The following is a 25,076-nucleotide window of genomic DNA, read 5'->3' on the forward strand; positions in this document are numbered from 1 at the left end:
ATTTCACTGACCTTCTCAGACCAAAAAGCTACAACTCTTGTTGCACAGGTCCTGCTTTACCTTGGTCTTATCCATCCAGTAGAAAAGTATGAAGAGGAAATATAGGAAGTAAAGCCATGCTGATATGTTGAGCTGTGGGGCTCTCATGTCAATAATTTCTGACATTGCCAGTTAAACAGAAGACCCAATGCTATAATTGTCTACTGGACTCTTTTAGAATATTTTGCTGAGTTTACACACCTATAATATTCATTAATGGAACTTAGAAAAAATAGGGTATATAGATGAATGTCCATTTTGTGTCTGTGTATTCAAAGTGGTTAGGATAGATATATGTAACTGCATTCTCTTAATGAATAGAATGATTTGTTCTAATGGTGTTTGTAAGTAGGATCTCAAGTCCGCATCTTGTACAGCAATTAACCACTAAGAAGAACATATGCAGTGTGTTTTTTGTTGAAACTGTACTTCCTATTTGATTTGAAACTGTCTCATTACTGTTTGTCAATAAAGTTTTGGGAAAAAAACATGTATTTTTCACTAGAAAAAAAATGTAAAGGGGGTCTGTGGGAAGCCATTAAGTGGTATCCATGTTATAATAGTTTCGGCCATTTTCTTAAGTTTCTATTCCCCTGCTGAGTTAAGTTTATGGTCCTTCCCACCTTGCCCATTCCCCGTGAATCATGTGCTATGCCCTGGAGTTGGGACCTCCTGTCATAGCCTGGTTGCCTAGTTACTCGCGCCTTTTACCCACCGAAGTCATTTCCCTATGCCTCCACTATATATACCCAGCACCTCCTCTGAATAAACAAGACTTGATTAAAAAAAAAAAAAAAAAGATTGAATGGTTGTCATTCTGGTCTTCTAAATGTGTACTTCTTGTCATGTCATATCAATTACTGACATACCATCTCTCAATTACATATTTTTTTAGAAAGGGGAAATAAATGAAAACAAGAGACAAGAAAAGAATGTCATAGGACTACCCTGTTTCAATGTGGTATATGGTTACATTTCTAAAATCTGTGTAAAAATATGTAATTGTTTATTCCTACTTTTATAAATATTTATTTTCTACAATTTTTTTCATATTCTGTAAGCACTTAAATTTTAACATTTCATTAGTTTTTGAAAAACATCTGTTCCCCGTTATGTGTAAGATGTTTGATATTCAGACAGATAGTATGGCTAAGATCAGCTGCCTAGATTATAGGGCAATGTTAACCTCTCTTCAGGAGCATTAACAACCTAAGTTTGCACATAAAAATTAAAGAAAAAGAAGGGCTGCAAGGACACCCATCATTTTGGCCCTAGCCTTTCAAGGTCAGTGAAGACTCAGGACATAGGAGAACCTGTACTGTAACATCATGTTATTCAGTTGTGTCCCAAACTTACTGATCAAGGAGATTGTGGGGCCACAGAGGAAAGCGATCGATTTTGTAGAGTATGCTTAAGAAGAGTCACATGGAGAGAAAACATTTTCTCAGTCTTTCACAGAGAGCACTTTGGTCAAGCAATGGCCGTGACTTATCCACATGGCTGACACTGAAAAAGGACCTACAAACTGCGGTACAGAGTTTCAGGGTTAATACTGGGAGATTTGACTGACCTTGTCAGATACAAAAGTTACATTTCTTGTTATAAAGGTCTTGCTTTATCTTGGTATTAACCATCCAGTAGAAAAGTATAAAAATGAAGTATAAAAAGTCAAGCCATATTAATATGCTGAGCTATAAAATGCTCAAGTGAATAACTTCTGACATTGCCAGTCCTATGGAAAACCCACTACTATTATGGGCTACTGGACTGTATTGGAATATTTTGCTGAATTCATACACCTACAATATTTAAATGACAATGGAATACCCTTCTCTGCCAAAACTAACAAAAAAGGGGATACAAATGAAGGACCATTTTATATCTGTATATTCAAAATAGTTTGGATAGATATACAGCTACTTTTATATAATTCAATGAATAGAAAGATTTGTTCTAATAGTGTTTGTTGGCAAGATATGATGTCTGCATCTTGTAGTTTGAATAACCACTAAAAAGACAACAATATGCAGTGTATCAATTCTTGAAACTGTCCCACTAATCGGTTTTGAAACTGTCTCATTGCTACCTGTTTCTCAATAAAATTATTTTTAAAAATAAAAAATAGAAAAGCCAAAGAACATATCAATTTTTCAAAAGAATGACTGGGAATTTATAAAATTCATTAGAATGTGTTTTTTGCCTCATGAAGCTAATGGTCTTTTGCCAGACGACAAGCTTACATTATTTTGTGAGGTGGGAGTGGTTCATGGTTCAGTTAATATATCAGGACATAGTAATACCAATAACTTGAAGGTAGTTTAATGTAGAATAGTAGAACCTAGGTAATATCTGGAAAAATGCAAGATTTTCAAATTGCAGGGGTGTGTGTGTGTGTGTGTGTGTGTGTGTGTGGCAGAGAGAGAGGACAAGAATTTAAAGCTCATAAATTTGAGCTTGCAGCTCAATCTCCAGTTTTTAATGCATTGTTTGAACATGAAATAGGAGAAAGCAAAAAGAATTGAGTGGAAATAAATGATTTAAACTCTGAGGTTTTTAAAGAAATGATGAGATTTGTTTACACGGGGAAAGCACCAAATCTTGGGACCAGGGAGATGGCTCAGTAGAATAAGCACTTGCCTGGCAAGCACAAGGGCCTGAGTTCAATCCCCGGTTCCACAAAAAAAAAATCTTGATAATATGGTTGACAATTTTGCAGCTGCAAAGAAAAATACACTGAAATGGCTGAAGTTGATGTGTGAAGAAGCTTTGTGCAGTAACCTCGCACTAGAAAACATTGCCAATGCCTTTGTCCTTGCAGATTTGCACAGTGCAGAACAGTTGAAAGCACCAGTCATACACTTTATTAATAGGTGAAGTGTACTTTGACAGTTTGGGTATAAAGATGGGAAAAAACTGGAACACAGCCAAACCACTGACATAATGGAGACATCAGGGTGAAAGTCTATGATCCAGTCTCACCCTCACATAGTAGCAGAAGACTTCAGAGTGCTAACATCTGCACAGTGTCCACATTTTGGCATTCCATGCAAATAAATAAAGCAGTCTTGAAGTCTTCCATAGACAGTAGGAAAAAAATGGAATTAACTTTTTTCCGCCAGGTTTAGAAGGATTCTAATGCACAAACCATAAGTGAGAGTTGTCTCTGTTTTCTTGTCTGCAAAACAGAAGCTGAAAAGACATATTATTTCCATTTCAAGTGGATAATTTATGATTTATACTTTAGCTTTAAATTAGACTGATTAATTCACTTCAAGGCTTTAAATTATCTTCAGTGACTTCTCTTGTTCATAAAATACTTTAATTTTTTTTTTTTTACTGTGCCTTGTCATTTTTGACCAAAGTGGTGCAGGTTTGGCTCCATAATGCAGTAATAATAACTGAAGATAATAAGTTTATATCTTCTTTTTTTCAGAACTTGGGATTGAACTCAGGCTCTTGCACTTGCCAGGCAAGCGCTTATTGTACTGAGCTAACTCCCCTGCCCTGAGCTATCTCCCTGGCCCAGTAAGTTTCAAAAGGATCTTCCATCATTTTGGGACAAGAAAAATGTATTGTATAGGACGTGTCCTCTGTTATATCAAAATTTAAAACTCAGTTCTTCTTAAAAATACTTGTATTGAAGATTACTAGTAATGTTTCATCTAAGTTCTGTAAATATAGGTGAACCTGCTTACCTTTAAGGTCAGTTATGGCAACACACTGTTCCAATTCTAATTTAATTTTTATTTTAAAGGGGAAATAGGCAATGAGTTGGCCCAAATTATACTAAAATTTGTGATGTTTGTCTGTGTATTAGCTGTCAAAACAATTGGGTTTGTCCAAATTTAGAGTGGTGGAGAAATGACTGAGATTAAGATTTCAATAAAAAAGCATACTTTGTGCAACAAAAAAGAACTATGTGTTTGATGTATCTTCATTTTTTATGTATTTAGTATAGGGTCTACAGGGTCTCACTACACAAATTGGACTCCTGTTTTTCAGTGATCCTCCTGCTTTTCAATCTCTCAAGTTCTGGGATTACTGGTGTGTGCCACAATACCCAGTCTCAGTGGCTGTCTCAGCAAGTCTCGCAGGCAGGGCTGACAGGGCAGGCCAAGGATCGAACTCCTAGCCTCTTCTTTTTCCTAAGCAGACACTTTAATCCACTGTTCTATCTGGCTGGCCCTCTGTTTGATGTATTTTCATCTATGACTAATTTGTTGAGAGCTACTATGATATGGTATAAAATTTCATCAAGTGCTTTTTTAATACCTGATAATTTGATCATATAATTTTGCCCTTCATTCTTTTAATCTGATGTAGAAATTTATTGATTTGGATATGTTGAACTGTCCTTTTTCCCTGTGACAAATTCTGCTTGAGAAAAATGTATGTTGTCTCTGGTGGAATTTTGTTGTTTTTTAAATAATTTTATTGAGAAACAAATAGTAATGAGACAGTTTCAAAACCGATTAATAGAATAGTTCCAATAATTAATATATTGCATATTGTTGTTTTAGTGGTTACTCATTGTATAAGATGCAGATATGATATCCTGTCCACAAATACTATTAGAACAAATCTCTCTATTCATTGAATTAAGAGAAAATAGCTGGATATGTATCCTGTTTTTTATAGACAGATACACAATGGTCCTTCATTTGTATCCCCTGTTTTTGTTAGTTTTGTCGCACATGGGCATTCCACTGTCATTTAAATATTGTAGTTGTGTGAATTTAGCAAAATATTCCAACATAGTCCAGTATTCCATAATAGTAGTGGTTTATGAATGGGACTGGCAATGTCAGAAGTTGTTGACTTGAGCCTTTTACAGTTCAGCATATTAATATGGCTTAACTTTTCATACTTAATTTTTATATTTTTCTGTTTGATGGTTAAGAAAAAGATGAAGCAAGACCTATAAAACAACAAATGTAACTTTTCTATCTGATAAGGTCAGTCAAATCCCCTCAGGATTTACCTTGAAACCCTGTACCGCAGTTTGTAGATCCTTTGTCAGTGTCAGCCATGTGGATGAGTTACAGCCATTGCTTGATCAAAGTGCTCTCTGTGAAAGACTGAGAAAATGTTTTTTCTCCATGTAACTCCCCTTAGGCACACATTACACCATCGGTCACTTTCCTCTGTGGCCCCATAATATCCTTGATCAGTAAGTTTGGGAGACAACTGAATAACATGATGTTACAGTGCAGGTTCTCCTATGTCGCGAGTCTTCAGCGACCTTGAAAGGCAAGGGCCAAAATATTGGCTGTACTTGTAGCCCTTCTTTTTCTTTAATTTTTGGTCTGAAAACTTCGGTTTTGAACCCTGCAAAAGAGAAGTTTATTATTATTACCCTAGAACCTAGGGAGTTGAGCTTAACCTCACTATCTGTCTGAATATTAAACATTTTAGTCATAACATGAAACAGGTATTTTCCGTCAAGTAGCGATATGTTAAACTTTAAGTCCCTACAGAACATAAAGAATAAAATTAAAATTAAAGAAGTTTTTAAAATTTAAAAATAGGAATAAACAGTTAAATATTTGAAGTTATACTCCTAAGTGAAACAAACCAGACCCACATATGTCAATAGTGTATAATCTCCCTAGTATGAGAACTCAAAAGAAGAAATACAAATAAAAAGGTATAACACAACTAAATGGAAAGTGAGAACTTAAGGATTAAACAATGAACAGAGGGTAAGGAGAAAAGCTAGGAAACATAAGAGTGGCAAAGCCATACATTTATATGCACAAGATGTTTAAGGCAATGATCGTGAGAATCTTCAGCAGGTTTTTGATACTAGCAGTTAATTGGTAGGATTCTTACCCTGACTAACTATGTAGTTAGTGGACCTGACTCAGACCCTGAGTCCACCCAGTACAACAGCAGAAGACACTAGCACTGAGGAAACTGGAACTCACATGCCAGATATCTCTGAAATAATAGCATTGGCAGTAAAGAAGCAACTGCAGAAAGGTATAGAAGAAATCAGATCAGAAATAATTTCAAAACTAAAAAATTTAATGATAACTATAATCAAAGAAGTACTAAGTGCTTCTAAAGAATACACTGATAAAAAAATAGAGCAGAATATAAAAATGATGGAACCCCTGAATAAGCAATTTAGGAAAGAAATAGAATGTATGAAACAGGTGCAAAGTGATATACAGGAAATTAAAACCTCAATCACAAGCTGGCAAAACCGTTTGAGGGAAAGTGAAAATAGACTTTCTGACCTTAAAGACACCATTGCGGCTAGTGAAAAAGTAAGAAAAAATCTCTTTCAAACAACTAGGATGCAGGAAAAAATAATTCAATACCTGAAAGACGATGCAAAGATGAACAATGTGAGACTAATAGGCATCAATGAGAAGGAAGAAGTCAATACAAATGATATAAAAAGAATATGGGCAGAAGTAATAGCAGAAAACTTCCCAAATATGGGATAACAATCTGACATTCCTGTAATCGAAGCATATAGAACTCCAAATAATATCAACCCAATTAAAACCACACCCAGTCATATAATAATCAAGATCCCAGAAATTCAGCACAGGAACAGTATACTAAAAGCCGCTATATAGTTTCAGATCACAAAGAAACAGATCACATTTAAAGGAAAACCCATCAGAGTAACAGCAGATTTCTTTTCACAAACCATGAAGTCAAGAAGAGCATGGAGCAAAGTACTTCAAGTCTTGCAAGAAAACAAATTCCAACCCAGATTGATATATTCTGAAAAACTCTCTTTCAAGTATAATGGAGAAGTGAAATACTTCCATGACAAAGAACAACTAAAGAATTTCATGATGACAAAGCCAAGGCTACACAGACTACTAAATGATGTTCTAGAGAGTGAGCAAATTGATCACAGCGCCATGAAGGAGAATGGAAAGAATCCACCAAATAGGGCAAACAATTAAGCAGAGGAGAATAAGAGGTATACAATAGTAGTCTTTCAGTTATCCTTTTGTGTTCAGCAGCAAAATATTTGCATCAGCACACTCTACAAATGGACTTCTCTTCCACCCTATGGGTCATGATTCCACCTGAGTCTACAGGGTGGATTTCAAAGAAATAGCTGTAGCTCAGTTCCACTAGTGATGCCTAGCCACCAGTAACTGTCACGGTCATTATGCATATCCACAACACACTAGAACTTTGTGTGATATTCTATCCTCAAACTGCTAGAAATGCTGGTCATTTACTTGCCATTCCAGTATTTATCTTATGTTTTACTCTTAGTACTTCTTTGCTATCATGAAAACTTTTTCTTAGTGCAAATGTTTTGAAACATTTAATTCTTAATTAGTATTTAATTTTCTGAATATTGCTTAATCTTAATTTTTGTTCTAAGATTTATACTATATCTTTGACTTACAATTTATTTAAAAGACATTGTATGATATCTTCTAGTATTAGAAACTTTAAAAAGTGTATTTCCACTTTCTGTTGACTTTATATTTTCTTCCCTGTCTTTTATACACACATACGCACACATATATGGAAAAAAATAAGTGTATAACCCAACATAAGATTGGTACTGTTTCATAGAAATCCGCAAGACCTTTAAATAAGGGTTCATCTAATATATCTTTTATATAGTCCTGCATAACTATCATATTGAGAGCTCTTTATTGTTCATCCAGGAGCATACTGCAACTTCTCTTGACTTTTGAATTGTGCTCTTTGTTATTTCCTATATGCTACTTTTGGAGGTATTAATATATTTCAAGTTTGTATAACTAGAAAATCTTACTTTTAGTTTTCAAAGGTATGTTTGCTAAGTATAAAATTCAAAGAGAACAGATATTTTCTTTCAGTCATTTAACTAATTTAATCTCTTACACCCTTGGTTCTTTTTTTTTCTTTCTAATGTGGAATAAGATGCTATTTAATTTTGTTCTTCCATAGCTAATATTTTTATATATATGCTTTAATATTTTTCTTTACAAGAAGTTTTGGACAATTTCAAAAAAAAGAAAGAAAGAAGGAAAGAAAGAAAGAAAGAAAGAAAGAAAGAAAGAAAGAAAGAAAGAATAACAGGTCTCATGAAGTCACTTGAAAGTAGACACATAAGGGTTGGCCAAATAGCTCAGTGTATTAAAGCACCTAAATTTAAAAAAAAATCTGGGTCAAACCATAGTGAGCAAAAAAGGATACTTGATGTAACTTCAGTCTGTTTAGATTTTTGTCACATTTGGTTTGTGGCCTAACTTGTAAAGTATCTTAGAAATGCTACATCTGCTGTGTGCGGTGGCACATGACTGTAAACTCAGCACTTTGAAGGATGAGACAGGAGGATCATTGTAGGTTTGGGACAAGTCTGGGCTACAAAGTCAGCTGAAGGCCAGCCTGAAGTGCATAGTGAAACCATGCCTCGAAAAGAACAAAAAGAAAAAAAAACAAAGAAAGGAAAGAAAAGAAATGGTGCATCTTTTCTTCAAATCACTGTGAATACTAGTGTTATTTTATGAAATGTTTTTTATATGTTCATTAGATTTATTTGATCTAAAGTACTATTTAAGTCCAATGTTTCTCTATTAATTTTCTGTGCTGATGACCTGAAACATTATACATTCATGTCTGCTATGATTGTTGTATTGCAATCACTATCGTACTTCTTATGCTTTAATTAATTATTTAAATTAAATGTTTAATACTGTTGCATGCATATCTATATATTCATAATTTCATGTCAGAATTAATATTACTTGATAAGTAAAAAAGTCATTTTAACATGATCATGCAAGAAATTATTACTTACAATATGTCTATAATCTGTATTACCCAGGACTCTAGTTTTTTTTTAAAAGCATAAAATATCTTCTTTTGTCTCTTTTTAGAATTTTTAGTACTAGTTTTTATTCACCCCTTTGCGCGGGAGCACATTCTTTTCAATTTTTTGATACTCCTGAGAGGACAAAATTGGCTGGAAATTCTCCATTCATTTCTTGTCCCTGGAGTCCTAACAGGTATATTGCCTAGAGATAAAATCATTAAAAATGTTTATTTAATAAGAATCTATGAGGTTTACTGTTTAGAACCCAATAATTAGCATACCTTCTGATATCATCAAGAGTTCATGATTCCAACAAAAGTAGAAAAATCATTTCTGTTTCACAGGAAATGCTGTTATGAAACATCCCTAACATCATCTGCTTGCTGTTGAGGACCCAACTGCTTCCTTTAATTTTACTGCAAAACTTCAGGTGACATGTCTTTAATTTGAGTGAGCAAGAAAAACACAGTAAATTTTTGGCAGTGAAACCAAGGACATAGAAGATTTCTTCTACAATCTTAGCCTAACTAAGGAATTAAGGAAAGTTCATAGATTCAAGAAGAAATCACAAGTATCTAGCCAAGAAGGAATCTTAGGTTTTCCAGGAGCCTCTTCTCCTTGATATTTTTCTTGCCCTCTGTTCCTCCTGAGATTATTTTCCACATCCTTTTCCTCTCACATAAGGATCTATCTCTTTTCTATTTCTCTCCTCGGTGACACTGAATTTTCCATATCATCTTATCTAGTGCCTCAGTATTCTGTTTGCCTACACAACCTAGCTTCTCATTTACACACAAATTCAAGGAGCATTTCAAACCACTACAATGCTTTCAACAATGTGCAGACAAAATGGTTTCCTGGGGATTAAATGAGGTCATTCAGGAAAAGAGATTGACATAGTCTCTGCAGCTAGTAAGTATTAATATGTGTGATTCACTACTCCCAGCATTACCTGAGCACCTTCTATGATAAACATGTTTCCATGTATGTTACATTTTTGTACTACATTGCATAGGGAAATTTTCATATTTTATATATCTTTATTGTCAGAAATAATACATTACATTTGATTTTAATTATTGAGCCTTATTGAGAACACATTATAATAGCTTTCAAGGTGATTCTAGGTGTAATTTAGTTATGTAAAATCTGACCAATTTACTTTTGCACAAAATTTGAAGCTGATACTGCTTGTACTTCATTAGTTATATCTGTTTGATTTCAGGACTGTATTGGTTAGTACCATTAGCTGTGATATATTTAATATGAATTTCAAGGAGATTGCTCAATTTTATGTGAGGATGAATATTATTTAAAGATCAATGAATCCATTTTATGTTGTTTGTACAAGATTTTATTGTTTACAATTTTCTCAAAGCTATTTCTTTAAAGTAATCTTTTTTTTTTTTTTTTTTTTTTTTTTTGTGGAACCGGGGATTGAACTCAGGCCATTGAACTTGCCAGGGAAGCACTTATTCCACTGAGCCATCTCCCTGGCCCCAATAATCTTTTACATCTAGTAAGATGCTTCTGTTAAATCTAGAATTTCAAAGTATAATATGTAAATTATTAATATTGTGTCCATCACTTTCTTGGATAGTATGCTACCCAGCCTTCAATTTTTGTATGCAATGCATATACATTTATAACTCAGTGGTTTGAAATTTCTTCTACCTGTGTATATTAATGATAATAACGGGAGGTTTTCTTAATTCTGCTTCTCCTATATCATGCTGTTGTGTTTGGGTATCAAGGTTAAAATAGATTATGAAAATTAACTAAAAGCTATTTTTATGTGATACTAAATAATTTTCATGGGCTATATATCAGTGAGATTGTAAAGTAATTAGTTTAGCATCTTGTTTTCATGGAAGAAACCATAGTTGTTATATAATCCCTCTACTGATGTTTGATTTATTATATTTTTAATTGAAAATTAATCAAGTGAATGAACAATGGTATTTCTTATCATTTGTTGTGATGATTTAGGTTCATAACTATTAAGATTTTCACTAATAAGGCATTTAAATGTAAGTTACTCAAATAAAGAAGAAAACTTTTGAGATGATAACTGCCAATTGGGAGGATGTCGAGGCAGTTGAATTGAATAAGTTTTAGGTGTTACATTATATTTTATGTCTAGTTTTCTGGCTCTTGCTGCCAACAAAAGGGACAGATGGTAGGGTTTGAAAACCCCAGTTTGATTAACAGAAATGAGAAGAACATTAAGCAAATGCCAGTATCTCACCAATGCATTATGATTAGGTTGAAGAGAAACATTTATGATATTCCATTTGCATGCTCATTTAGTCTTGCTTTTTCCACTTTCTTGAAGATATTTTCTGTACATGGAACTGAAAAACTACACAGAGGTTCCAGTATTTCTCCTCCTGGGACTTTCTGAGAAGCCTGGTATTCAACCTGTATTGTTTACGCTGTTTTTGTCTTTGTACCTTGTGACCATCTTTGGGAACATGCTCATCATCCTGGCCATCCTCACAGACTCCCACCTACACACACCCATGTACTTGTTCCTTTCCAACTTGTCCTTTTCTGACATTTGCTTCACCTCAACCACTGTCCCAAAGATGTTGCTGAATATCCAGACACAAAACAAAGCCATCACTTATGCAGGTTGCATCACCCAAATGTACTTTTTCACAGTTTTTGGACTTTGGGACAATTTACTTTTGACTGTTATGGCCTATGACCGCTTTGTGGCCATTTGTCACCCTTTGCACTATCCTGTCCTAATGAATTCCAGGCTCTGTGCCCAGTTACTACTCCTGACATGGCTCCTCAGTGTGCTGGGAGCCCTTCCTGAGAGTCTGACTGCACTGCGCCTCTCTTTCTGTGCTGTTGTGGAAATTCCACACTATTTCTGTGAACTTCCCGAGATCCTCAAGCTCGCCTGCTCTGATACGTTCATCAATAGTATTGTGTTATACACTGTGACAGGAGTGATGGGATTTTTTCCACTTGCTGGGATTTTGTTTTCATATTCTCAAATTGTAGCTTCTATTCTGCAAATCTCAACAAAAGGAGGAAAATATAAAGCATTTTCCACCTGTGGTTCCCACCTTTCAGTTGTCTGTCTGTTCTATGGAACATGCTTGGGGGTCTACTTCAGCTCCACATGGACGCATACCTCTTGGACAGGAGTATTTTCCTCTGTTTTTTACACTGTGGTCACTCCCATGATGAATCCCTTCATCTATAGTCTGAGGAACAGGGACATGAAGAGGGCCCTGGGAATCCTTTTATGTGGTATGCAAAGTGACAGAAAAAATTCACTACAAGCTTGAACAAACAGGATCAAAGGATGCAACAAAGCTCTTACTACTTAACACCCTGAAATTTCACTTGATTGAATTGAGATATTTTGCTTATTGTGCTTATTTGCAATCTGTACATGTTCTTTGATGAAGTTTTCTTTAAGTCTGTTGCTCACTTTTCTATTTTGAGCTTTATTCAATTTATGAGAGGAGTTGTCATTCATGATAATTTGTTTGAGTCCATATGCATGCGTTTTGTTTTCTTTTTTAATCATTTTATTGAGAAACAAATAGCAATGAGACAGTTTCAAAGCAGATTAGTAGGACAGTTTCAATAATTAATACATTGCATATTGTTGTCTTAGTGGTTATTCATTGTACAAGATGCAGACCATATTCTGTAGGGACTTAGAGTTTAACATATCAATACTTGATAGAAAATACCTGTTCCATGTTATACATTTTGTTTTCTAATGAATACCTTCTTTTTCAATTTAACTCAAGGCACTGTCTGATGTTCAAATATACATTTCTTCTCTTTATAAATTGCATATACAGACACAAAACAAAGTCATGACCTATGCAAGCTGTATGATACATTAGTTCATATTTCCATGTCCTTAATTGAATTTTTTAATATTTGATCAACATATAATTGTACATACATACTTATAGGCTACATGAAAATCGTTCAGCACATAGCTACTATATGTAATAATCAAAACAGAATAAATAACATTTCTATCTCCACAATTCTTTTTTATTAGGATAATTAAGCTTTATTTTGTATTTTTATGTTTAATGTTATAAGGTTATAGAAGACCATATAAATGAAAACTTTTCTTTCTTGCTTGCCTTATTCTTGCATCACTTACCATAATGTCCTTCAGGTTCATTCATGTTGTCATAAATGACAGGATATCTTCTGTTTTAAGACTGAGTAGTATTCCATCATGTATGTGTCCTACTTTGTCCTTGTCCATCAGCCACTAGGACCCTTGAAGTGCTTCCATTTCTTGACAATTGTGGATAAAGTTCCAGTAAATAGGGAAATGCAGGTAAAAACTACAGCATTCTTGTTATTCACATAAATAATGGATACAATCTACATTGTTTCTCTGGGAACCCTAATAGCATGTTCTCTCTCCAAATCCTCTAGATTTTTTAGAAAGCAGAAATCCATTCTGTAACTTTAAAGAATGTAGTTAAAAGATAAATGGTGAGATAAACAGAGAATGTTATTTTAAGTAAAGATGCTATACATGTCCACCTGGGCAAGAGAAGAAGTAGCAGAAAAGAAAAAATTATAAAATATATATAGACAAATAAGTATTTTTTCACAATTTTTAATTTTTTTCTTTGATTTCTTGTGTATTTTTTATCATTATTCTATTGAGAAATAAATAGCAATGAGACAGTTTGAAAAACGATTAGTGGGACAGTTTCAATAAGTGAAACATCCCCAGCCCAGGCGCAGTGTGGGTGACACCCTCTTCCATCTCCTTAGAAGTCCCCCAACACTCTGCAGTGCCCCCACTCCTCCTGCCAAGTAAGAATTACTGCCCTGTTCTGGGGACCCCCAGATCCAGTCCTAACCAAGACTCGGTGAGAGTATGGGAGAGCTTCCAGCTACCCTGCGCCAGCGGGACCTGCTGGTCCTACTCCAGGCGCAACGTGGGTGAGACCCTCTTCTACACACTTAGGACGCCCCCCAACAACTCTGTAGCAGCCCCCAAACCCACCTGCTGAGTAGGAATTTCTGCCGTGTTCCAGGAACCCCCAGATCCAGTACTAGCCCAGGCCTGGTAAGTGTGTGAGAGAGATCCCACTGCCCTGCGCTGGGGGGACCTGCCAATCCCAGCACAGGCCCAGCGTGGGTGAGACCATTTTCAAAACCCGTGGGGTTCCACCAACACTCCGCAGCACCCTCACCTCTCCCAAAATGAGAGAATTTCTGCCGCGTTCTAGGGACCCTCAGATCCAGTTGTAGCCCAGCCCTGGTGAGTGTGTGAGAGAGCTGTCTCTGCCCCCTACTCCAACTTGTACCCTCCAGACTCAGGTCAGGTGTGGCATATAGGCCTGAGGAGAAACCCTGCAGCTACAATCCCTGCAGAGAGAGTAGGGGAAAGAACCATCCAGCTAGACCAGCAGCAGAACATCTTGTCAGAGGGGCACAACAGATTCACTCTCAAGGGCAGCAGCAGGAAGGAACAGAGCACAGCAGCCAGACAAAAGCCAGGCAAAGCTGGAAAAATCCACACATTGTAGAGCTGCACCTGAACTTCAGTAGGTGCTAAGGTTATAACTGCACCAAAGCTCTAAAACAAAGGTCAGAAGACAGTGCTACACAAAATGTCAATGAGAAGGAGGAAAATGCAATCTCAGTACCCAAGCCAATGCATAAAAAGTGGAAAGGACACTAACACAGAAGAAATTGGGAATCACAGAGCTGAAAGCAATGAATCAATGGCTTCTGAAATAAAGAAACAGCTTCAGAAAGGTATAGAGGAGCTCAGATTGGAAATAAAAAAGAAATCCCTGAATTAATACCATCTGCAGTAAAAAATCAAATGCAGAAACATATGGAGGAAACCTAATGCCCACGCAGAACAAGTGCAGAGGACACTAGCTCAGCTCAAATGTATGAATGAATAGCTTTAATACTAAATATGCAACAGCAGAAAGTCATAGAGGAACTCAGCAGAATTCTTTTCTACTAGCTCAGCTCAAATGTACCAATTAAAAGCGTCAATACTAAATAAGAAACAGCAGAAAGTTATAGAGGAACTCAGAGTGGGATTTTGTGAAATAAGAAAAGAATTCTTGGAACTCATAGCATCTGAAGTAAAGAATCAACTACAGAAACATAGGGAGGTAACACAATTTGAAAAAACACTGCAGTAAAAGAATTAATTACTGCTTCTAAACAAGACATAGTTAAAAAAAATAGGGGAGATTAGAAAAATGACATATTCCTTGAAAGAGCAATAGAGGAAAGAAATAGATTGCATGAAGCAGAGTCAAAGAGTTATAGAGGAAATAAAAATCTAAATCACAAGCTTGCAAAACCGTTTAAGTGAAAGTGAAGAGAGAGTTTCAGATCTTGAAAACGATGGTGTAGCTAGTGCAAAGGTAAGAAAGCATCTCTTAAAGATAACTAGGATGCAGGAAAAACTAATTCCTTACTTGCAAGATGATGCAAAGATGAACAATGTGAGACTAATAGGCATCAATGAGAAAGGAGTCAATACAAATGACATTAAAAAAATATGGGCAGAAGTAATAGCAGAAAACTTCCCAAATATGAGGAAACAATCTGACATTCAGGTAACTGAAGCTTACAGAATGCCAAGTAACCTCAACCCAATTAAAAACACACCGAGGCATACAATAGTCAAGATCCCAGAAATTCAGCACAAGAATAATATACTGAAAACTGCTAGAGAAAAGAAGCAGATCACATTCAAAGAAAAACCCATCAGAATTACGGCCAACTTCTGTTCACAAACCATGAAGGCAAAAGACCATGGAGGAGAGTATTTCAAGTCCTCTATGAAAACAAATTCCAGCCGAGACTACCAAACCCTACAAAACTCTCTTTCAAATTGGATGGAGAAGTTAAATACTTTCATGACAAACAACTAAAGAATTTTATGATGAAATAGCCAATCCTACACAGGCTACAGAAAGATCTTCTAGAGAGGTATCAAAAGATCAGGACTCCACGAATGAGATCAGAACCAACCAACTAAATAGGACAAGCAATTAAACACAGGAGAAAAAGGAGTAATCGACAGAAGGTAAATAACATGTCAAACGTAAGTCAACACATCTCAATTCTAACCATAAATGTCAATGGACTCAATACACCAGTTAAGAGAAATACACTGGCACAGTGGATTAGGAAACAAAATCCAACAATATGCTGTATACAAGAAACACATTTAACTCATAAACATATTCATAAACTGAAAGCCAAAGGATGAGAAAAATATTACATGACCCAGCACCTCAAGAAAAAGCAGGGGTAGCAATCCTATTTTCAGACAGTCTCAACTTCAAAGCAACAATGGTCAAGTGAAATAAAGAAGTCCACTAGGTACTGGTTAGGGGAAAAATTCAAGAGGAAGAAGTAACACTTATAAATATGTATGCAACAAACACAGGAGAAACAACTATATAAAGCAAATCTTAATGGACATGAAAAATCTAATATCAAATACCACAGTCTTAACAGGAGAGCTTAACACCTCCTTATCCCAAAAAGATAGTTCAACCAGACAAAAAATTAGGAAAGAAATAACAGAATTGAACCAGAACTTCAAACAAATGGACTTGGTGACATATAAAGAGTGTTCCACCCAAACACAGCTGAATACACATTTCACAGCTGTACATAGGCTGTTTTCTAAAATAGACCACATACTGGTCCATAGGTCATGCTTAAGTATATGCAAGAAAACAGAAATTATCCCATGCATATTATATGACAACAGTGCAATGAAACTGGAAATAAAAGACAAAAGAAACCAGAAAAAAACCCTAACTACATAGAAATTAAATGACACCCTACTGAGCAACCAATGGGTCACAGATGAAATTAAACAAGAAATTCAACAATATATACAATTCAATGAAAATAAAAGCACAAATTATCAGAATCCGTGGGATATGATGAAAGCAGTTCTCAGAGGGAAATTCACAGCTGTGAACTCGCACATTAGGAAAACAAACGGGAACAAATAAATGCCGTACTGCTGCACCTTCCACAACTTGAAAAGAAAGAGCAAACCAAACCCAGAGCTCAAAGAAGGGAAGAAATCATAAATATTAGAGCAAAAATTAATTCAATAGAGATGAAAAAACAGTTCAAAGAATTAACAAAACAAAAAGATAGTTCTTTAAACATTAAATGAAATCGATAAGCTTCTAGCTAACCTCATCAAAAAGAGGAAAGGAAAAATTCAAATACAAGCAATAAGAAATGAAAAGGGTGTAATTACAACAGATCCAGTGGAAATTCAGAAGATCATAAATAGCTACTTTGAGAATCTTTATTCTCATAGAATAGAAAACACAGAAGAAATGGACAGATTCCGAGAAAGATACAAATTACCACAATTGAATCGACAGTATATAACCACTTTCAAAAGAACAATAACATCCAATGAAATACAAGAGGTAATAAAAATCCTAACGACAGAGAAAAGCCCAGGTATGAATGGATTCACAGCTGAATTCTATAAGAAATTTAGAGAAGATGTAGTTCTATACTCCTCAAAATCTTCCATGAAATTGAAAAGGAAGCAATCCTCCCAAAATTATTCCTGGAGGCAAGTATTATACTGATACCAAACCTAGGGAAAGACACAACTAAGAAAGATAACTAAAGGCCACTATCCCTCATGAACATGTAAGCAAAAATCCTCAGTAACATCCTAACAAATAGAATACAACAAATCATCAACAATATCGTACGCCACGACAAGGTAGGATTTATCCTAGGGATGCCAGGATGGTACAATATTTGAAAATCCATAAATATAGTACACTATATGTGTTAGTTGATACATTGTGTGAACTTGGCTGAATCAGCTCCCAGCAGAGTGGGGGCCTAGCCCTGAAGGTGGGCAGGGCCCAGGAATTGAGAAAGGCAGGAAGTGGCCCCGCTTGACTTCCTGCTGCCCCGCCGTGCTTCCATGGAGAAGTCTTAGTCTTCGAAGGAGCTTGATCTCAGCAGCTGCGCCACTTTGGGGGAGCTCCGATCTTCACTGTGGAGCGCTGATCTTCGCAGCCAGCGCAGAGGGAAGAGAGAGGCTTGACGGACGCCACTGCAGCTGCTGCTCCTCCTCAGCTCTTCATTGTTTTCTGCCACATGAACTGCTATCATTTGCCTTGGAGTCAGCGGAATATGGACTGAACCCTCCAGTAACTGTGAGCTAAATAAACCTTTTCTTCCTTCATTTTGTGTGTCAGGTATTTGTCCCAGCAATGAATAAAAAGTAACTAAGACACTATATCAATACAGTGAAAACTAAAAACCACACGATCATCTCCATTGATGCAGAAAAAGATTTTGACAAATTCCAACATTCATTCATGTTCAAAGTCCTACAGAAAATTGGAATACATGGCCTCTACTTCAATCTGGTAAAAGCCGTTTCTGAAAACACAATGCCTAACATAATCCTAAATGGGGAAAAACTGAAACCTTTTACTCTTAGATCTGGTACAAGACAAGGATGTGCTCTGTCACCACTGCTATTCAATATAGTTCTGGAATCATTAGCTACAGCCATTAGACAAGAGAAAGAAATAAAAGGAATAAGATAGGTAAAGAAGAAGTTATCACTATTTGAAGATGACAAGATACTTGGAAGACCCAAAAAACTCCACCAAGAAGCTGCTAGAATTAATACAGACATTCAGTAGCATAGCAGATTATAGTCAATACCCACAAGTCAATAGCATTCCTCCACACAGACAACAAACACACTGAGAGGGAAATTATAGAAACAATACCTTTTACAATAACACCGAGGAAAATGAAATACCTTGGAATTCATCGAACTAAAGAAGTCAGAGATCTTTTCAAGGAAAATTAGAGTACTCTTAAAAAAGAGATAGTAGTGGATTTCAGAAAATCAAAATATTCCATGCTCCTGCATAGGAAGAACCAACTTTGTGAAGATGGTCATACTCCCAAAATTGCTATACAGATTTAACACAATCCCTATCAGACTATTACCAACATGCCTCACAGATCTAGAGAAATGATTCCATAATTTATTTGGTACCAGAAAAGACCTAGAATAGCAAAGGCAATCTTGGGGAGTAAAGGCAAGACAGGAGGCATTACAATTCCTGACTTGAAATTATACTACAAGGCTACTGTAATAAAATCAGCATGGTACTGCAAACAAAATAGACCTGAGGATCAATGGAATAGATTAGAAGACAGTGAAGCCCCTAGGAACACACTCAGGGGTAGGCAAAGAGTTTATGAACAAAAATTAATTTGCACAGGAAACACTTGAAAGAATTAACAACTGGGACATGCTCCTACTGAGAAATTTTTGAAATCAAAAGAAATTACCAACACAGTAAAAAGACAACCAACAAATTTGGAAAATATCATGGCAAATAATTACTCAGAAAAAGGTCTGCTCTCTACAATTTATAAAGAAATAAAAAACACTAGGGCCCCAAAGTTTAAAGGCCCAATCCAGAAAAGGGCAGCCAAGATGAACACACACTTCTCAGAAGATGAAATTAAAGAAGCGAATAAATATATGAAAAAATCTTCCACATCACTAGCCATCCATGAAATGCAAATTAAAACAACATTGAGATATCATCTCACTCCAGAAAGAATGGCTATCATAAAGAAATCACCCAACAACAAATGTTGGACAGGCTGTGAGGAAAAAGGAACCCTTTTCCACTGCTGGTGGGAATGTACATGGTGCAGCCATTATGGAAATCAGTGTGGAGTCTCCTTAGAAAATTTTGACTGGAAATTCCATTTAATCCAGCTATTCCTCTCCTGGGAATTTTCCCGCAGGATCTGAAAACATCATATCATAGGGATATATGTGTACCTATGTTTATAGAAGCACAATTTGTGATAGCCAAATCTTGGAAACAACCAAGATGCCCATCACCCAAGGAATGGATGAAAAACATGTGGTAATTTTATACAATGGAGTATTACTCAGCTATAAAGAATGATAAACTTGAAGCCTTTATAATGAAGTGGATGCCACTTGAAGATATACTCATAAGTGAAATAAACCAGACACATATCTGTAAATATCGTATAGTTACCCTAGTATCAGAACTCAAAAGAAGAAATACAAATAGAAAGGTATAATACAAATAAAAGGAAAACAAGACCTCGAGGACTAACTAATTAAGAGAGGGAAAGAAAAAGAGCTAGGAAGCATGACAGTGGCAAGCCATGGAGTTATGTGTAGAAGATGGCAAGGCAATGATCCTCAGAATCTCGAGAAGATTTTTGAATCTAGTAGTAAATTGGAAAGATTCTCACCCTGACTAACTATGCATACTGACACCTGTGAACTAAACAACTGCACTGAAGATGGCAATTTTAATAGTAGGTTCATGCTTGCTGTGCCTGTCATTGTGGTCTTCTGAATAAGGGCTGCTTGTTATAACATGCCAGTTGCTGCTGTACTGTCTCTCGGGTAGATCACTGTTCAAAAAGAAGGGGCTGGTGAATGAAGGCAGGAGACAGGAAAGGGAATATTGTGGGACTGTTCTGCTTCAAGGTTGTATATGGTTACATTTCTGGACTTACATGTAAACATAAGAATGATATAATTCTTTATGCCTATTTTTAATTATTCAAATTTTTAAATGCTTTTTCATCATATTCAGGAGGGACTTAAAGTTCAACATATCAATACTTGATAAAAAATACCTGTTCCATATTATGCCTAAGATGTTTTGATAATCAGACAGAAAGTAAGATTAAGTTTAACAGCCTAGGTTGTATGGTAATATCAATAAGCTTCTGTTCTGGATGGTTAATAAACTAAGTTTGCAGACCAAAATTAGAGAAAAAGGAGACCTGCAAGGAAAGCCAACATTCTGGCCCTAGCCTTCCAAGGTCAATTATGACACAGGACATATGAGAACTTGTACTGTAATGTCATGTAACTCGGTAGTGTCCCAAATTTTCTGATCTACGAGATTATGGGGCTAAAGCAGAAAGTGATTGATGATGTAGAGTGTGCCTAAGGAGAGTCACATGGAGAGAACACATTCTCTCAGACTTTCACAGCGAGCACATTGGCCAAGCAATGGCTGTGACTCATCCACATGGCTGACACTGGCAAAGATTCTACAATCTGAGGTACCGGATCTCAGCATAAATTCTGAGGGAAATGAGTGGGAACCTCTAAGGCAAACCTTTCAGCTGTAGAGTGCCTTAACCCAATCTACACTTAAAAAAAAAAAAGTGATGCTGACTATTTGTAAGACAATATCTAGAGATAAAAAGAATACTCTGTTCTTGGCAAACCCTCCACACTGAAGGAGAAAAAAATATTTAAAGTCTTTCTGCTCCAAACATTTCAGAATAATCTTAACAACTGAAGTGTTCTAAATATCCTAGGTGTGGTAGTTGATACATTGTTTCAACTTGGCTGAATTAGCTCTACCATTTGGTCCCTGGGGACCTAGCACTGCAGGCACCTGGGGCTCTATTGGGCCAGCACTGGAGTGCAAGTGGTTCAACCTTAGGGCCACGGGCCACCCCAGAGTGACTCAGCACAAAAAGTATATATAAAGGAATTGAGGAAGTCTTCCTGGACCCTGCCCTGCTTCTGTGGAGAAGTCCCAGTCTTTGGAATAGCTTGATCGTCGCAGCCGCCGCTTTGGAGGAGCTGCAATCTTCACCGTTGAGCACAGTTCTTCACAATCAACATAGAAGGAAGAGAGAGGCTTGATGAACACCACAGCTGCTGCTCCATTTCTGCTCTTCATTGGATACTGCAGCATGGACTACTGTCATTTGCCCTGGAGCCAGCTGAATATGGATTGAACCCTCCAGGAACTGTGAGCTAAATAAACCTTTCCTTCCTTAAAAAACATTATCATAGTGCTGAAGATAGCACCACTGCTGCCTTTTCTCTTTTTAGGAAATTTCTGGTTTAATGGGTTTTTATGCATATTTTGTATTCTAATTTATATTAGAATAATACTTCCCTCTCAAACAAAGTTAGATTTTGAGTGGGGATATGTAGGTTTCTTAGAAATGCCTCTGAATACTTCTGTAATCATTATGTTCTGCAAATATGTACTAAGAAAAAAACCTCAATCTCTCTCTCTCTCTCTCTCTCTCTCTCTCTCTCTCACACACACTGCCAGTGAATGAGCGGAACTGGGAGACCAATGTGAAAAGAAGAACAGAGGAGACCCAAATGCTTGTGCAACATCCACCGATTTTCTGAAGAGTGGGTTATTCATAAATAAGAGATACATATGTAGTAAAAACTCATAAATATTTGATGACCAGTTTTGATAAGTGCTATATAACCTCCCTAATAACTGCAAGAAGTACAAAGACAAAAAAAGGAAAAGAAAAAAAAATTTTGGGTTAAGAAAAATGAAATACTCGGGTAGATCATCAATCCTATCTGCCAATGTGAAATGTATCTAAAAATAAATTTTAGGTTAATCTAAAAAAATTGATACATTGCATATTGTTGTCTTCAGAGTGGCTATTCATCGTACAAGATGCAGACATGATATTCTGCCCAAACACTATTAGTACAAATCTTTCTTCTCATTGAATTAAGAGAAAGTAGTTGTATATCTATCCTATTTTGTATATACAGATACAAAAGGGGCCTTCATTTGTAACCCCTTTTTTGTTTAGTTTTGTCAGATATGGTATCCCATTGCCATTTAAATATTGTAGGTACACGAATTAAGTAAAATAATCCAATATAATCCAGTAGTCCATAATAGTAGTGGGTTATGAATAGGACTGGCAATGTCAGAAGTTGTTGACTTGAGCCTTTTACTGCTCAGTATATTAATATGGCTTTACTTTTTATACATCATTTTTACCAAAGTGTATATATACCAAAGTGTATAAATATATACATATATATATGTAGATAGTCATATATATTCATAATATGTATATTCATATATATATTTCATAACAAAAAGGTCCCTTATTTATATCCTCCCTTTTTTATGGTCAGGGATCGGTGTTTCATTGCAGTTAGAGAAGCTGTATTTGAAGGACCTTTTCATAATTGATACCAGTCCAAAGATTGTAGGTACTTGAATTCAGAAAAATAACCCAATATAGTCCAGTAGTCCATAATAGTAGTGAGTAATCAACACAACTGGCAATTGTCAGAAGTTGTTGACTTGAGCCTTTCACAGTTCAGCATATTAATATAGCTTTACTTTTTATATCTCGTTGTTATACTTTTCTGCTGGATGGTTAAGACCAAGTTAAATAGTGTGCCCATGTTTTCAGGAGAAATCCTAAAGGGATTTGACTGATCTTCTCAGATTCAAAAGTTATATTTTTAGTTATATAGATCTTGCTTTAATTTGGTCTTGACCATCCAGTAGAAAAGTATAACCACGAGGTATAAAAAGTAAAGCCATATTAATATGCTGAGCTGTAAAAGGCCCAAGTCAATAAATTCTCACAATTGCCAGTTCTACTGACAATCCACAACCATTACGGACTATTGGACTATATTGGGATATTATGTAGGACTATATTGGGATATTGCACTGAATTCAAGTACCTACAATATTTTAGCTGGCATCAAGTATGAAAAGGTCCTTTAAAGACTTCTCCAAATACAACTTCTGTAACAGCAACAGAACACACATGTCAGACAAAGCAAAACAAAAAAGGGGGATATAAGTAAAAGACCATTTTGTAGTGTAAAAAGTATATATCTATATAAAAATAGGATAAACATAGAGCTACTTTCTCAGTTCAATGAGAAGAAAGATTTGTACTGATATTGTTTAGATAAGAGATCATATCTACATCTTGTACTGTGAATACTTCTGCTATGAAGACAACAATATGCAATGTATTAATTATTGAAAATGCCCTCCTAACATGTTTTGAAACTGTCTCATTGCTATTTATTTCTCATTAAAATTAATAAAAAAATAAAAATAATAAAATTCTTTTTATGCTATTGGTCCTGACTTCTGCTGGGTTTTAAACCTGTTAGTCTTAAATTGTTTTTGTTCATATCATTTTACAGTTTTGCATTATTTCTTGGTTCCTCATTAGGTGTAAGAGATCTTTCCTTTTGTGTTCATAAGCTGCAGTGTTATCTTTAAGTTCTGAAATTATATCTTTACTTTTCTTCAAATTTTTCTTCCAACTTTCAGTGAAATCATTAACTTCTTGGATACCTGTTTCACACATTCTAGTTCTTTCCTGTATTGTTCATTCAGTGTTTGTATCATTTTACTATTCTCCTCTGTTTTTATCTCTGTCTCTTTAGATGTTGTGCAATTATTTCATGATTGTTGTCCTCTTTTTAACCTGGGAGATTATTTCTGATTTGATTTCTTCTATAACCTCATAGATTTATTTGTTTACTTCAGTTGCTATAATTTCAGAAGTATCGGTGTATGACAATCAACTTCTTCCATGAACTTTTATGCTGGACTTGTTTTAGGTGGGCTCCGTAATGGTGATGGGTGCAGGTCAGTGCTCATCAGGTCCCTGTAGCAAGGGGCTTATTGATTTTATTTAATCTTTCAAAGAACCACCCTTTTGCTTTTTTAATTCTTTGAATTGTTTTCTTCATCTCAATTGAATTAATTTCTGCTCTAATCTTATGATTTCCTCCCGTCTTTGGATCTAGGTTTGGTTTGCTCTTCCTTTTCTAGTTGTTGAATGTGCAGCATTAGGGTGTTTATTTGTTCCCGTTCTATTTTCCTAATGTGTGAGTTCACAGTTATGAATTTCCCTCTGAGAACTGCTTTCTTCGTATCCCATAAGTTCCGATAAGTTGTGCTTGAATTTTCGTTGAATTATAGATATTGTTGAATTTCTTGTTTAATTTCATCTGTGACTCATTGGTTGAAGAGTAGGGTGTCACTTAATTTCCATGTATTGAAAGTTCTTTTCTGGTTTCTTTTGTCATTTATTTCCAGTTTCATTGCACTATGGTCAGATAAAGTGCACATTATAATTTCTGTTTTCTTGCATATACTTAAGCATGACCTATGGAACAGTATGTGGTCTATTTTAGAAAATGACACATGTGAAGCTGAGAAAAATGTGTATTCAGCTGTGTTTGGGTGGAACACTCTGAATATGTCCACAAAGTCCATTAGTTTCAAACTCTGGTTCTGTTATTTCTTTACTAAGTTTTTGTCTGGTTGACCTATCTTTTGGAGATAAGGGTGTGTTAAGGTCTCCTGTTAAAATTGTGGTATTGGAT

The 25,076-nt window shown here is 35.7% G+C and overlaps 1 protein-coding gene and 1 pseudogene across 1 annotated transcript; both read left to right on the top strand.

Moving 5' to 3' along the window:
* Window positions 1–3,108, top strand: part of LOC101560727 — a 12,886-nt pseudogene extending 9,778 nt beyond the window's left edge.
* Window positions 3,109–11,175: 8,067 nt separating this feature from the next.
* Window positions 11,176–12,132, top strand: LOC101561120 (olfactory receptor 7C1-like). The gene has a single exon (XM_004632883.1). It carries the CDS (start codon window positions 11,176–11,178, stop codon window positions 12,130–12,132), a length of 957 nt encoding a protein of 318 aa, XP_004632940.1.
* Window positions 12,133–25,076: the final 12,944 nt, after the last annotated feature.

This window comes from Octodon degus, unplaced genomic scaffold (genome assembly GCF_000260255.1).
Source record: "Octodon degus isolate 3935 unplaced genomic scaffold, OctDeg1.0 scaffold00050, whole genome shotgun sequence".
In the NCBI taxonomy this organism is placed as follows: Eukaryota; Metazoa; Chordata; class Mammalia; order Rodentia; family Octodontidae; genus Octodon; species Octodon degus.

Excerpts from the sequence above, each read along its gene's own strand:
- LOC101561120 (XM_004632883.1), top strand. The coding sequence starts at position 11,176 with ATGGAACTGAAAAACTACACAGAGGTTCCAGTATTTCTCCTCCTGGGA.